Source organism: Pelodiscus sinensis, chromosome 6, assembly GCF_052426305.1.
Source record: "Pelodiscus sinensis isolate ZL-2025 chromosome 6, ASM5242630v1, whole genome shotgun sequence".
NCBI classification, from domain to species: Eukaryota; Metazoa; Chordata; order Testudines; family Trionychidae; genus Pelodiscus; species Pelodiscus sinensis.
In genome coordinates, this window is record NC_143057.1 from 62,264,347 (window position 1) to 62,276,866 (window position 12,520).

The 12,520-nt window shown below is 43.1% G+C and overlaps 1 protein-coding gene across 3 annotated transcripts in view; it reads left to right on the forward strand.

Moving 5' to 3' along the window:
- The window catches only part of EPB41L4A (erythrocyte membrane protein band 4.1 like 4A), a 181,098-nt gene that overhangs the window by 141,078 nt on the left and 27,500 nt on the right, over positions 1-12,520 (forward strand). For 2 of the 3 annotated variants that reach the window (XM_075932023.2, XM_089779297.1), the window contains exons 15-18: positions 911-994; positions 1,649-1,762; positions 4,623-4,670; positions 10,216-10,293. In XM_075932023.2, the coding sequence (XP_075788138.2) occupies positions 911-994; positions 1,649-1,762; positions 4,623-4,670; positions 10,216-10,293 (324 nt within the window). The remainder of the gene's footprint in view (positions 1-910; positions 995-1,648; positions 1,763-4,622; positions 4,671-10,215; positions 10,294-12,520) is intronic. The other variant, XM_089779298.1, reaches the window with a different exon arrangement.

Here is a 12,520-nt window from a genome sequence, read left to right on the forward strand (position 1 = left end):
AGATTCAGGTGTTTTAGAACAGTGGTTCTCAGTCAGGGGTGCAGGAACCCCGGGAAAATACAAGGAGTTCTTCTCAGGGGTATATCAGTTCATCTTCTAGATATTTGTCTAGTTTTACAGCAGGCTACGTAAAGTGCACTAGCAAAGTCAGTACAAACTACAATTTCATATAGACAATGACTTGCGTATACAGCTTTATATACTATGCACTGAAATGTAAGTAAAGTATTTATAATTCCAATTGATTTATTTTATAATTATGTGGCAAAATGAGAAAGTGAACAATTTTTCAGTCATAGTGTGCTTTGCAGGAGTGGCCCTAGACGAGCTGCCGGCAACTGGCGTCCTAGGTGAAACGCGCGATTGGCGCGCGATCAGCGCCCCCGCCTTCAAAGCCCTCAACGGACATTTATCTTGGGGCCCTATGCGACTGCCTAGTTCACCTGTATTGATGGGCCGCCACTGCACCTTTTGTAGTTTTTAAGTGAGGTGAAATTTGGGGTTATAAGACAAATCAGAGTTCTAAAATGTACAGTAGTCTGGAAATTTTGAGAGTCACTGTTTTAGAACATACTGATGGCTTCTTCTCCATAGCTAGGGTAAGAGTTCAATCACTTGCTCATTGCTAACTATGTGTGCGCCCATCTCTGACTGTCTTGGAGCACTTCTTTTTCCAGGGTTAGTCAGAAATGATATTTAATAGCTAATTTGCAGGTGCTCAGTACAACTTCCATAGGTGACATTTCTGTTAGGAATTCTTCAGGATGGAGGTTCAACGGCTTTGTCTGAGAAATGGGTTTTCTAAGAACTGCATGTTCTTAGAATGAGCATTAGTGAGGTTCATGTGCAAAAAAATGTGTTTTAAATCCTCATCGTGATGGTTTTTATTTGTATATGTATTTTTACTTAGCTTTAAAAAGGCAAAAAGTGAAAATAGTCCAGAAACCCAAAGAAGTAAAACAAGTGCACCGTGGGAGGAAAATGGCCATCCGAGGTAAGGTAAACATCATGCAATGGCAGAGATTTTGCTCCGTTGATGATGCAAGAGAAGTTGATGTAATACATTAATGAGTAGCAACATCAGAATAAACACATAGCATGCATTCCACAAGCCAGACCAGTATGTGTAGCACATTACCTGGCACTTCTACATGCATTCCTGAGTTCAGTTTGTATATTTTGGATATCATGATGTCTTATTCTGATTAGTGCCTTTTCAGGATAAGAACAAAACAACTATAGGGCAAAGTGGTTCTTTATTACAAAAATCTTCCTATGCCAAAAAGTAGTGTATGGATCTGTTCTTCTTTGTGGCTTCCCACAACTATTGAATCAGTGGCTGTGCTCTGTAATGTCAGTCTCTGAAGGGTTCTGTGTAATTGTCCCTTGTTTTCAAGATACAGGGTAATATATGTAATTATGTGTTTCTGGAAAACAATAACATCCTCAATCTCAGCTTGACCAAATCTTATTATGTATACTCTATTCAGTATAGAGAAATGTGTTACTTCTTTACATGGACATTATAGCTATTTAAAAAAAAAATCTATGTCTGTGCCTGTGCGGTAATTCTGTACAGTGAGGCGGGAGTATCTAAATCGTTTGATATTTTTTAGATCAATTGTTTACTCTTGCTGTTTAACTCTAGTGGACTCTATAATTCTCCCAGTGACCACAATAAATCACCAAAGTTTCCTAACTCTCGACGACGGAACCCATCAGGTGGCAGTGAAAATGAATATGGGCAACATGCTAGAAGAAGGTAAGAATGTGGAAAGCAATATTAGTTTCTGCTTACAACAGAAGTGTTTTTTGTGGTTCTCCTTGCTTTGGGCTTAGTAAAGACTCCTTAATCCAGAGCTGTGTCAGAGCAGAGAAGTTGCGCCAGTAATCAATGAGTGAACAACAATTCCAGAATTATTGTGTAAGGAGGAGGGTGTGTCCACTGTGTCCTGTCACCTGGCAAAACTTTCTGAGTCATGGGGGACATAGAAAGCCTTGAGTTAGCCCATTTGCCTGCTATGGTTTCTGGTGCCAGCTTAATTGGGGATTTCAGTGATCTGCTCCTATGTTCTCCCAGTTGTTGCTGCTCACTATGTGGAGCAGGGAGGGGGAGGCTGTTTGGCTATGTGATTTTAAAAATATCAGAATTGCAACATTGTTTTCAATGAAAAGGCTAAAGTGGTGAAGCCATTAAGAGCACTGGACAGTATGTCTGCAAAAGCAAAGTGGTGAACTATTTGAGATGTTCCTTTAATTGTACAGATGTTTGAGTAACACATTAATACAATCAAATAGCATGGGGTGAGATTCCGTGCTGTGCCAATTAGAGGCCCAGATGTGCAATCCAGGCAGAAATGGGGCTAATGAAATGGAACTCCCCCTTTGCAGCTGCAATCCTGGTCTGTGCAGTGGGTTGGGGAGACCCCTGGGATGCTTTAGATAGGTCCCCAGAGTCATCTACATTACGTCATCCACAGCAGTTTTGGCAATCTCCAAAGTGTTGTGCGCTGCAGCCCTGTCACGGACATCCTGAGCACTGTCCTCAGCCTGCCTCCTGCATCAGGGTTTTCATGGGAGTCCTCAGGGACCAGCCCTGCGGCAGAGGAAATCCTCTCCCAGCAGTGTGATAGGATTTTTAGGGCCATTTATGCTGCTGCAGCCCTTTTAACCAGTGTGAATGGGTGAGCAGTGATGAGAATCTCACACATTAAATCTACTCGATAGCCTCATGCTAGATCCTCTGGACCAGATCCTGAACTGTTATAAACTAGCATAGCTCTAGTGAAAGCACTGTGTTATGTTGATTTCCACCTGCTGGCTATATTTTATTTTCCTGAGACCATTTTTCTCATTCCGTTCAGTTTTAGCCATCTGAATGCCCATTGGCATCAATTAAAAAAGGAATTTAGATGTGCAGTGTATAACAGTGTCTAACAACGTGTAACAGTTGTATGCTATGCAGTAAAAAAAAAAAATTTCTGAGTGGGGATGTTCGATATCAATTAATTTAATAATCAGGTAACTGCATAAAATCTCAGTGGTTACGTGATTATTTGATAGTCCCCAGGGGCAGGGCCGGCAGCCTAGGCTTATCGGTTAATCATGTAGTCGACTGCACAGTGACATTCCTATTTCTGAGATGTGTAGCATGCATCACCCAGAACAGGTACCTGTAATATCTACAATATTGCTAGGTGGTCAAGCCAATAACCTATTTTCTCTTGGCTCCAACAGGATTATAGACGTGTTTTTCAAAGTCTTCTTCATAGATGATATTGTGGACACAGATGCTAATCTAATAATATCTTCTGAGTTTTGAATTCCATTAAGTGGTGTTTGGTTTTTCATCTGCTTTATAAGGGTATGTCTACACTACCACCCTAGTTCGAACTAGGGTGGTAATGTAGGCAACCGGAGTTGCAAATGAAGCCCGGGATTTGAATTTCCCAGGCTTCATTTGCAACTCCGGTTGCCTACATTACCACCCTAGTTCAAACTAGGGTGGTAGTGTAGACATACCCTAACAGAATAAGCGTGGGGTTTGAGTGCTGTTTACTAGCCTTAGTAGAAAAAAGTCAGACTTTACCACACTGCATGCACTCTATTGGCTAACTTGCAGAGCTCTACCCTGCCCTCACTGAAGTCAGTGTGAGAGCTTTGTCATTTATTTCAAAAGGAAATTGTAGCAATCCAGCAGTGCCTAGTTAAAGATGACCTGCAAAATTCAAGTGGCAAAAAATAAAAATAAAAAAAGGTATGTCAATATATTGCTTTATACTAATGTGTAAAGAAGACCTAAACGTTTTAATTTTCTAAATAGCTAAATATTCAGAACTTGTCTGCTTTGAAAGACTTTCTGATGACTGGAGAACTAGTGAAACTGACATTACAATAAGTGGGAGAGGAAAGTATCTTTTGTCAGTTGCTTACAGCCTTCAGGCTTGCTCCTTAGCAGGTGCAGATCAGCTTAGCTCCATCAACTTCACTGGTTCACAGCAGGATCTGGTCCCAACTGAGCTATTTAACTTCAGTGATTTTGGAAAGGGACCTCCTTTTTGAAGATTGAACACCATATCTCCTCATTGGTTAAGAGGCAAGCACTCAAAATATACATTCCTGCTTCCCCTAGCAGGGCCTTGAAATAAACCAGAGAGAATCAAACTTGACATTCCTTATATTTTGAATGAAAAAAATCAGCCCTTAATCCTTTCTTTATACATCATACAGAAGCAAAAGTGGACACAAGATCAATGAAAAAATATTTTGGGTCACTTTTAAAGAACACTGTAGATTCTTAACTTAGTAGATTCACTACTGGATCAGTCTCTTTTTTTCCTTTTGTTTATTTGCAAAGACCATTTCATTCATTCGAAGTTTTTTAAGTCCTTCAATGCGCTTTAGAAAATGAATTTCAGATCTCACAAAAAACTCACCAGTTTTCATTGAGCATAAAGTAGTTATTAAAATGATATAATAATTCTTTGATCCTTCTAATGCTTTACAAACATCAGCTATTTTCTCTGAAGGCTTTGTTGGAGACGATGTTATATATTAATATTAGACTTCAAGGTGGCCCATAAATGTGTCATTCAAAACTTCCTTAATTATCTTTGTCATAGGAAAGCGCAGAACAGCGGTGAAGATTCAGATCTAAAGCATAGGAGAAGGTAACTATTATTTGACAAGGAGAGGTTTGAAAGAGAGTATTGGAGACTTTTGTATATCTTCTAACACAATACAGCATAGTATTCTTTAAGTGCAATATTTTAATGATCTACAGTAGCACAGAATTGTCTATTTTTTAGTTTTTCATCTGTGCAAATTACTTCATTTAGAGTTGCTATTAGTTTTTTCACTGGATCATTTAAAATTTTGTTGAATCCCACCCATATAACATTTTATAAGTTTCCTTTGTCTGCTGAAAAGATTCCTAGCATGGCCTTAGTTCAGTGGTCACCAACCAGTAACTTGGGATCTACTGGTAGATCTTGGAGCCCCTGACAGGTGATACTGACTGGTTGGGCCAAGAGGCTATCAAGTGCCGACAATTCAGCTGCCCCTTCCCCCACTGCTGCACATCTCCTGCCCTTTGCCTTACAGCAGCGGTCACCAACCAGTAGATTGAGATCTACCAGTAGATCTTCGAACCTCTGACAGGTGATCCTGACTGGTTTGGCCAGGAAGCTATCAAGGGCTGGCATATTAGTTACCCCTCCACCCACTGTTATGCTGCTCCTGCCCTCTGCTTTAGAGATGCCCTCAGGAGCCTCCTGTTTGCTGTGCAGGATGTGTGGGGGTGGCGCTGATGTCAGGGTGTGCCTCCTCCCCCCACTTCCGTACCTCGTCTCCACACAGAGAGAAGGGGATGGAGGGAGCTTGGCAATGCAAATCTCTGTCACTCTCACACTGTGTGTGTCTCTGTCATTCTCACAAACACGCACTGTCCTTCCTTCTCATCTCCTGACCCAACACATACATGGGGGGTTGTTGTAACTTCTGTTATTGCTTGCAAAGTGTGTTATTTTTGGTTTGTGACTGGTGTGTGCATTTTAACATTTTCATTTCTCTCATGTTTAAACTGAATTCTTTGAGTAGTGAGTTCTAAAATGCCAACCTGTCATGACTGGAGTAATTATCCCCATGGTAATTGCTGCTCCTGGACATGGCTGGCAAGTCCCTGCAGCCCCTGAGAGAGGCAGAGCAGGGGATCTCCATATGCTGTTCTTGCCTGCAGACACCCTCCTGCAGCTCCCATTGATCAATAACAGGGAACCAAACCATGGCCAGTAGGAGCTGTGGGCTCAGTGCTTGTAGATGAGGGGCAGCACATGGCACCAGGGAGCCTTGCTGTAAATGCCAGCTGCTTTCAGGAGTGGTGCAGGGCTGGGGCACTTCCCAGTTAAATGGAGCCTAGCCAGAGCCTGAACTCCTGTCTCAGCCCTGAACCTCCTCCTGCACCCAACCTCCTGCCCCAGATGTGAGTCATCCTGCTCCCAAACTCCTTCCCAAGGCTTGCACCTGAACCCCCTCCTGGATCCCAATGCCTTGCCCTGGGCTAAGCCCTGAGCGTCTCCCACACTCCAAACCGGTTGGCCCAAGGCCAGAGCCTCCACCCCAACCCCTACCCCAGCCTGGTGAAAGTGACTGAGGATGGGTGAGGAAAGGGGATGGAGTGAGAGGAGTGGGGCCTCAGAGAAGGGGCAGGAAGGAAGTGTGGGAAGGGTATTTGGGTTTGAGGTAGATCTTACATTCACTTAAATTGAAAAAGTGATCTTGTGGTTAAAAAGGTTGGAGACCTCTGCCTTACAGCTTGCTCCTCCCCCACCCCAGGAGCCTCCCATTTGCTGTGCAGAGCAGGGAAGGGATTAGGAGGGTGCACTGATGTCAGGGTGCCCCCTTTCCTACCCTGTACTCTGTCTCCAATGAATGGAGTGGGGGGTACAACAGAGCTTGGGATGGATGGAGTTTGCTGGCTGCTTTTGAGAGTGGTGCAGGGTCAGGGCTGGGGTCAGTCTGCCTTAGCCCCATTGCACCTCCTGAGCCAGCCTTAGTTAATGCTTGTAGACATACCATGACGAAATTCTCTGGAGGCTACTCTATCCTACCTTGCCACCTGGTGAAGGTTTACTAAGAGCTTGTCTACACTTGAAAGTTATTTTGGATCAACATGAGATTTCCAGGATAATTTCATTGCCTCCACATACACATTTTTGTTTAGCATTATCTGGTGTTTCAACCTACTGTAATTAACTCACATTGGAAGCAAGTTTAGCAACTTCCAGGATGAATTTTCTCATAAGTTGGGTGTGAACACATCCCTATTTCAGTATAACTGCCATTGCAGTCCCACACTATTTTGCTACACACTGAGGTCATCATGTCTGTTTACTTGTATGCCCTCTACTGTTTGGTGTTCATCTAGACTGGCTGTCACCTTGCTGTTGAAATACTGGTACAAGCCAGATGCAGCCCTGTGCAAGCCAGGTCCTGGTAAATTCACACACCTGGAGTTACATACTGTATTGTTACTAACAGTTTATAGCAGCCATGCTCTGTACTTAATTGCCACCTAGTATCCCTTCCCCTCTCTCACCACTTAGCATCCTGACAAATCGTGCCCGCCCCCTCCCGCCCCTACAGGGCCATTATCAGTGCCTAAACATCTGGTAAATCTGCAGGGGGGGGGGGAAGAGGATGCGTTTGCTGACCTGTGCCTGCATCCCAGCAAGAGCAGAATGCTTCATACTGGAAGCAATCCTTCACTTTCACCTTCAACTCCAAGGAACAGGCCCTTCCATTACTAGCTGATACCCCAGGACAAGGAAAATAGTGAATACTAGGAAACTCTTTCCTGCAAATTACACAATTGCAAGGGAGAAGATCCATTTACTGCCAGCCAACACCCAGGATACATAGAACTTTGATCCTCCCTCTCCCGCCACCAGCTGTATTACTTAATAGAGATCACTTCTCTAGCTGTTCATAACATCCAAAAAAATCTCTTCACCTTTCCACCCATCCATGATGGCTTGCTTGCTATCTCAGAGGTTGTACAAAATGCAGCAAACCTGGGATATAGTCAAACAGCTCCTTTCTGCTACCCAAGTGCCTGCATCATCATGACACTACTCTTTCTCTCTCTAAGGCCGTGGTCACCAACAGGTCAATCGCGAGCTACTGGTCGATCGCGAGGCCTCGACCAGTCTCTCGCGAGGCGTCCTGTCTGCCCCGCCCCCATTTCCCTCCCACCTCCCAGAAGCCCCACTACTTACCTCAAGATAAAACGGAGGTAGTGTCGGCTTCAGAAGTCCCGCAGCTTAGCGCCACTTCCGGTGATTCCAGAAATGCACTAGCTGCTTTGCACAGGATGGGTGCATCAGCTCCGCGGGAGGCACGCAGGGGGGTTGGCGCCGGGACAAGCGCACGCGGGGCACGCACTGGTTTCTTGGGGGGGGGGGGAGAATCCTGGGAGGAGGCAGATGCAGGGGACTCTCTGCCTCCACTGGCACTCCACTCCCCAGTCCCTACTCCCCAGCCACAGAATGCTGTCCCCACTCCCTTGTCCTCAACTACAGAATGCTGTCCCCTGTCCCCAGCTACAGAACTCTGTCCCCACTGTCCTGTCCCCAGCTACAGAACTCTGTCCCTATTCCCGTCCCCACTCCCCGAACTCTGTCCCCACTGGCACCCTGTCCCCAGCTGCAGAAACCTGTCCCCACTGGCACTCTGTCCCCTGCTGCAGAATCCTGCCCTCTGCCCTTCCAGCACCCTGTTCCCTCTAGCCTGCCCTCTGCCGCAGAACTCTGTCCCCACAAAATGTATAATTATAAATGCTTCATTTTAGATTTAAATAGCATGAATAAAAAACAGACCATTTATTTCATAACTATAAACACGTGATTTTAATTGTATGTATCGCATAATTTAAAAATAAACTGTTTATCAGAGTGTGTAAGTAAGGATTGGGGATAGCAAGTGATGGACAGGAGGAGAATAGAGAGGGCAGGGCTTTAAGGAAGGGGCGGGGCTTTAAGGAAGGGGTGGGGCGGTAGATCTTCGCCTGTTCTGAGATTTAAAAAGAGATCTTGGGTGTAAAAAGGTTGGAGACCACTGCTCTAAGGCATCCAAAACTATCTTGCTGCAAACCTGCCTGTTCATATAGTGACTGTCAAAATTACAATGCTCAGAAGCATTTCCTCCATGCTGCTTTATACCAGTTTGAAAGTCATTCAGTTCTCAAAAAGCTAGAGGAATTATGGGAAATCTTTGGTTTGACCCTCCCCCCGCCCACCCCCCCGAAGTCCCAGACTTGCAGTGAGTTCTGGTAGGTGTCAGGGATGTACAGTGAGAAGAAGCTCAGAATGCATAGAGTTTAGCAGAAGAACATTCAGTAGATTTCTTAATGATTTGGGTAATGGAGTGAAGTCTACTTATAAAATTTGTTGATGACACCAAACTGGGAGGGGTTGCAAGCCCTTTGGAAGACATGATCAGAATTCAAAATGGGGACCTTGACAAATCAGTGAGTTTGTCTGAAATAAAAAAGATGAAATTCAGTAAAGACTAGTGCAAATTAGGGAGTCTTAGAAAGGAAAAATCAAAAGCACAGCTACAAAATTAGGAATAACTGGCTAGGTGGTAGTACTGCTGAAAAGGATGTAGAGGTTACAGTGGACCATGAATTCAATAAGGATAAAATTGTAATGCAGTTGTAAATAAAAGCTAATATCATTCTGGAATATATTAACAGGACTGTCATATTGTAAGACATGGAAGATAATTATGCCACTCTCCTTTTCAGTGGTGAGCCCTCAGTTGGAGTAGTATGTCCAGTTCTGGGCACCACACTTTAGGGAAGATGTGGACAAAAAGAGAGTCCAGGGGAGAGCAACAAAAATGATAAAGGATTAGAAAACTTGACCTACAAGGAAAGGTTAAAAACTCGGCATGTTAGTCTTGAGAAAAGAAGATGGGAAGGAGGGTCCTAATAACACTCTTCAAATATGTTAAGGGTTGCTATAGACTGTAAAGAGTGACATTATCAATTGTTCTCCCTGTCCTCTGATGATGGGACAAAAAAGAAATTGACTTAACCTGCAATAAGGGAAATGTGGATTAGATATCTTTCTAACTGTAAAGGTAATTAAGCACTAGAATAGGATACCAGAGGGGGTTGTGGAATCACCGTCAGGTTAGATAAACTCTTGTCAGGGATGGCCTAGGTTTACTTGGTCCTGCATCAGCCCGGGAGGCGCTGGACTAAATGACCTCTTGAGGTCTCTTCCAGTCCTACATTCCGATTCTGTGACTACACAGTGGGATGCCCATCCTGAATGGTGTGCACTGATTTTGAAAAATAAAGCATTCCGTGGACTCAGTGGTCCGAAAGGGAAGTAGCTAAAGCCCAGACAACACAGCAGTGTGGACATCTGCTTTCAAAACAGTTGTTTCTGATATTTAACACAGAAAAAACACTGTGAAATCACTTGGAAGTGTAGATAAGGTTTTCCATTCTCTCTGCATCTCTGCTGTTTCCTACTTCTTACTTTTTGGATATTGGTCATTGATTTGTACAGACTTTACAGTATTATGGAAATTCTAATAATAGGAAACGAATAAACACAAGCTGCAAAATCTTACATAGTTAACATTGAGCGTGGACTAATTGATAATTCTTGTTCTTAGTTTCTGACTCACTGTTCCCTTCCTTAGGTCACGATCTCGTTGTAATACCAGCAGTGGTAGTGAGTCAGAAAATTCTAACCGGGAGCATCGGAAGAAGAGAAACAGGTAAACTTTAATGACTGCAGGGATTGAAGTAGTGGTGTAGCCAGAAGGGCCCACTTGCCTGGGCCCCAACTTCAGGTGGATGGGCAAGAATGGAGGGTGAGGGAGTGGGACAAGAGGAATGGGGGGCAATAAGCACCGCCCCGGCTCCCTGGCCAGAGCGCCAAGGTGGAGTGGAGCAAACGCTGGTCCATTCCCTGGCCAGAGTGCCAGGGTGGGGTGGGACAAGCCCTGGCCCTGCTGCTCAGCCCTGGCGCTCCAGCCCCTTTCCCTGACTGGCTTGCTTCGTGGAGCAGGGTAAGCCCTGGCTCCCCAGCTGGAGCACCGAAGCAGAGGGGAGCAAACCCTGGCCCCGTTCCCTGGCCAGAGCTCTGGGGGGGAGCCCTGATGCCCTGGACCCTTTCCCTTGGCTGGCTCCCTCAGTGGGCTTGAGGGAGGTGGGCCTGGATGCAAAGTGAGTGGACCACAGCTCACTCAGGCCCACCCATGGCTACACCCTGGATTGAAGTGCAAAACCATGATTGATAGTTAATATCTCTGCCACAGTTATGCTTTTCTGCTTATCTTTCTATAGACTGTATTAACTGCTCTAGTATTATAGTTTTACTGCGATGCAGTGTTGAAAATTAAATCTCCAATTTAATGAGATTTAATTTAATGAGAGAAGCATATTTACATATATGTATGCAATCAGTTCTAGACCTCCTACTAGTTATTAGGGAAGAATTCATTATTAACGCAATCAATGCAATCAATAACATGAAGATGTTTACAACAGATTTTCATTTTTATTATATATCATATGAGCAATAAAATGAACTGTTGCAATGACTATTGATGCATCCCATCTCTGGCAGTACTAGATGTGACAGTCACGTATAATTGTGAATTGTCAGCATCTCAAAATGTGATTAAAATAGAAAGTAAACAACCCACTCTGCCATTCAAACTTGTGAAAGAAAAGTGTGTCAGGAGGCTGTCATGACTCCAGCACATTGTCAGCCGTCTCTCCACAGAAGGGAACGGAACCATGTTGTTAGATCTGAAGGACCCCATTTCCATTTCTTCTTAAAGAAAATTTAGTTCAACTTTCCCATCACTATATTGAACCTGAATATTTGTTGGCTCCAGTCAAATCACATTTCTTATTCATTGTACGCTGATTACTTGGTTGCAGCCAGTGTATTCAGAGTGTAAAGGGATGTTTCAAGGTGTTGGGCACCAAATACTGATGTCCAAATATATATTTTTAAAGTATGGCCTAGAGAAACAAGAAATTGTAGTTTGGGTTTGAATACCTACTTCTCTTAATGCCAGTTCAAGGATGTGACTTCCACAATTATAGTTACATCAGTTGCCTTGCCATACCTGAAGGGATACTATAATTGAAGACAAGCAAAATAATCATTGTTATTAACTATGACTTTTTATTATTAAAGAAAAAGGAAATAAAGACAAAACAAATTGGAATACAAAGTAGCAGTAAATAGTTATTAATATCTCTGTGGAGAGCTCTTCACAGAGGTATTGTGCATTGGAGAGCAGGTTCACCCTGTTGGGGGGACACTTTTTTTCTAGGTAAGATAAGACCAACATATATTATTCCTGAAATCCGTAGTTAATCCTGTTTTAGTATGCTGTCAGTAACTAACACAGTTTATACATGAACAAAGGAATTTTGTTTAAGGGTTGGTGAATCCAGTTTGGTTTATCATGGATAACATAAATAGTTTATACCATCTAAGGTATAATTTACTGATATGTGAGCACTGTTTGAGTATATTCAAATTGTTTCTTATATTAGTAACCAGTTATAGCAAGATCACTTGATTTACTTGTTGGTACATTAAAACAGGGCTCACCCTTACTCAAATGGTAGTATTTGTCATTCAAGTAAAGGTAAACCCTAAACTTGCCCATACTACATTGTGTTTTAATTTGCAGTATTTTAGCAGAAAATACACAGATTTCTTGAGAAATGGATAAACTATTTTTGATAGATATATAATCAAAGTAGTAGTATGTCTTACCCTGTGCTTTACAAACAATAAATTTATGGCACTGTATAATGTATATACAATAATAATCTGTGTATGACTTGCAGTAGTTAGATATATTAGAAAATTACTGTGGTTTTCCAATATACTGGTAGGAGAGATATTTTATCAATGACCTTTCTTTAGGGTATACTTAAATCAGAGAGAGGTCTTGTGATATGCTTAGCTAACTA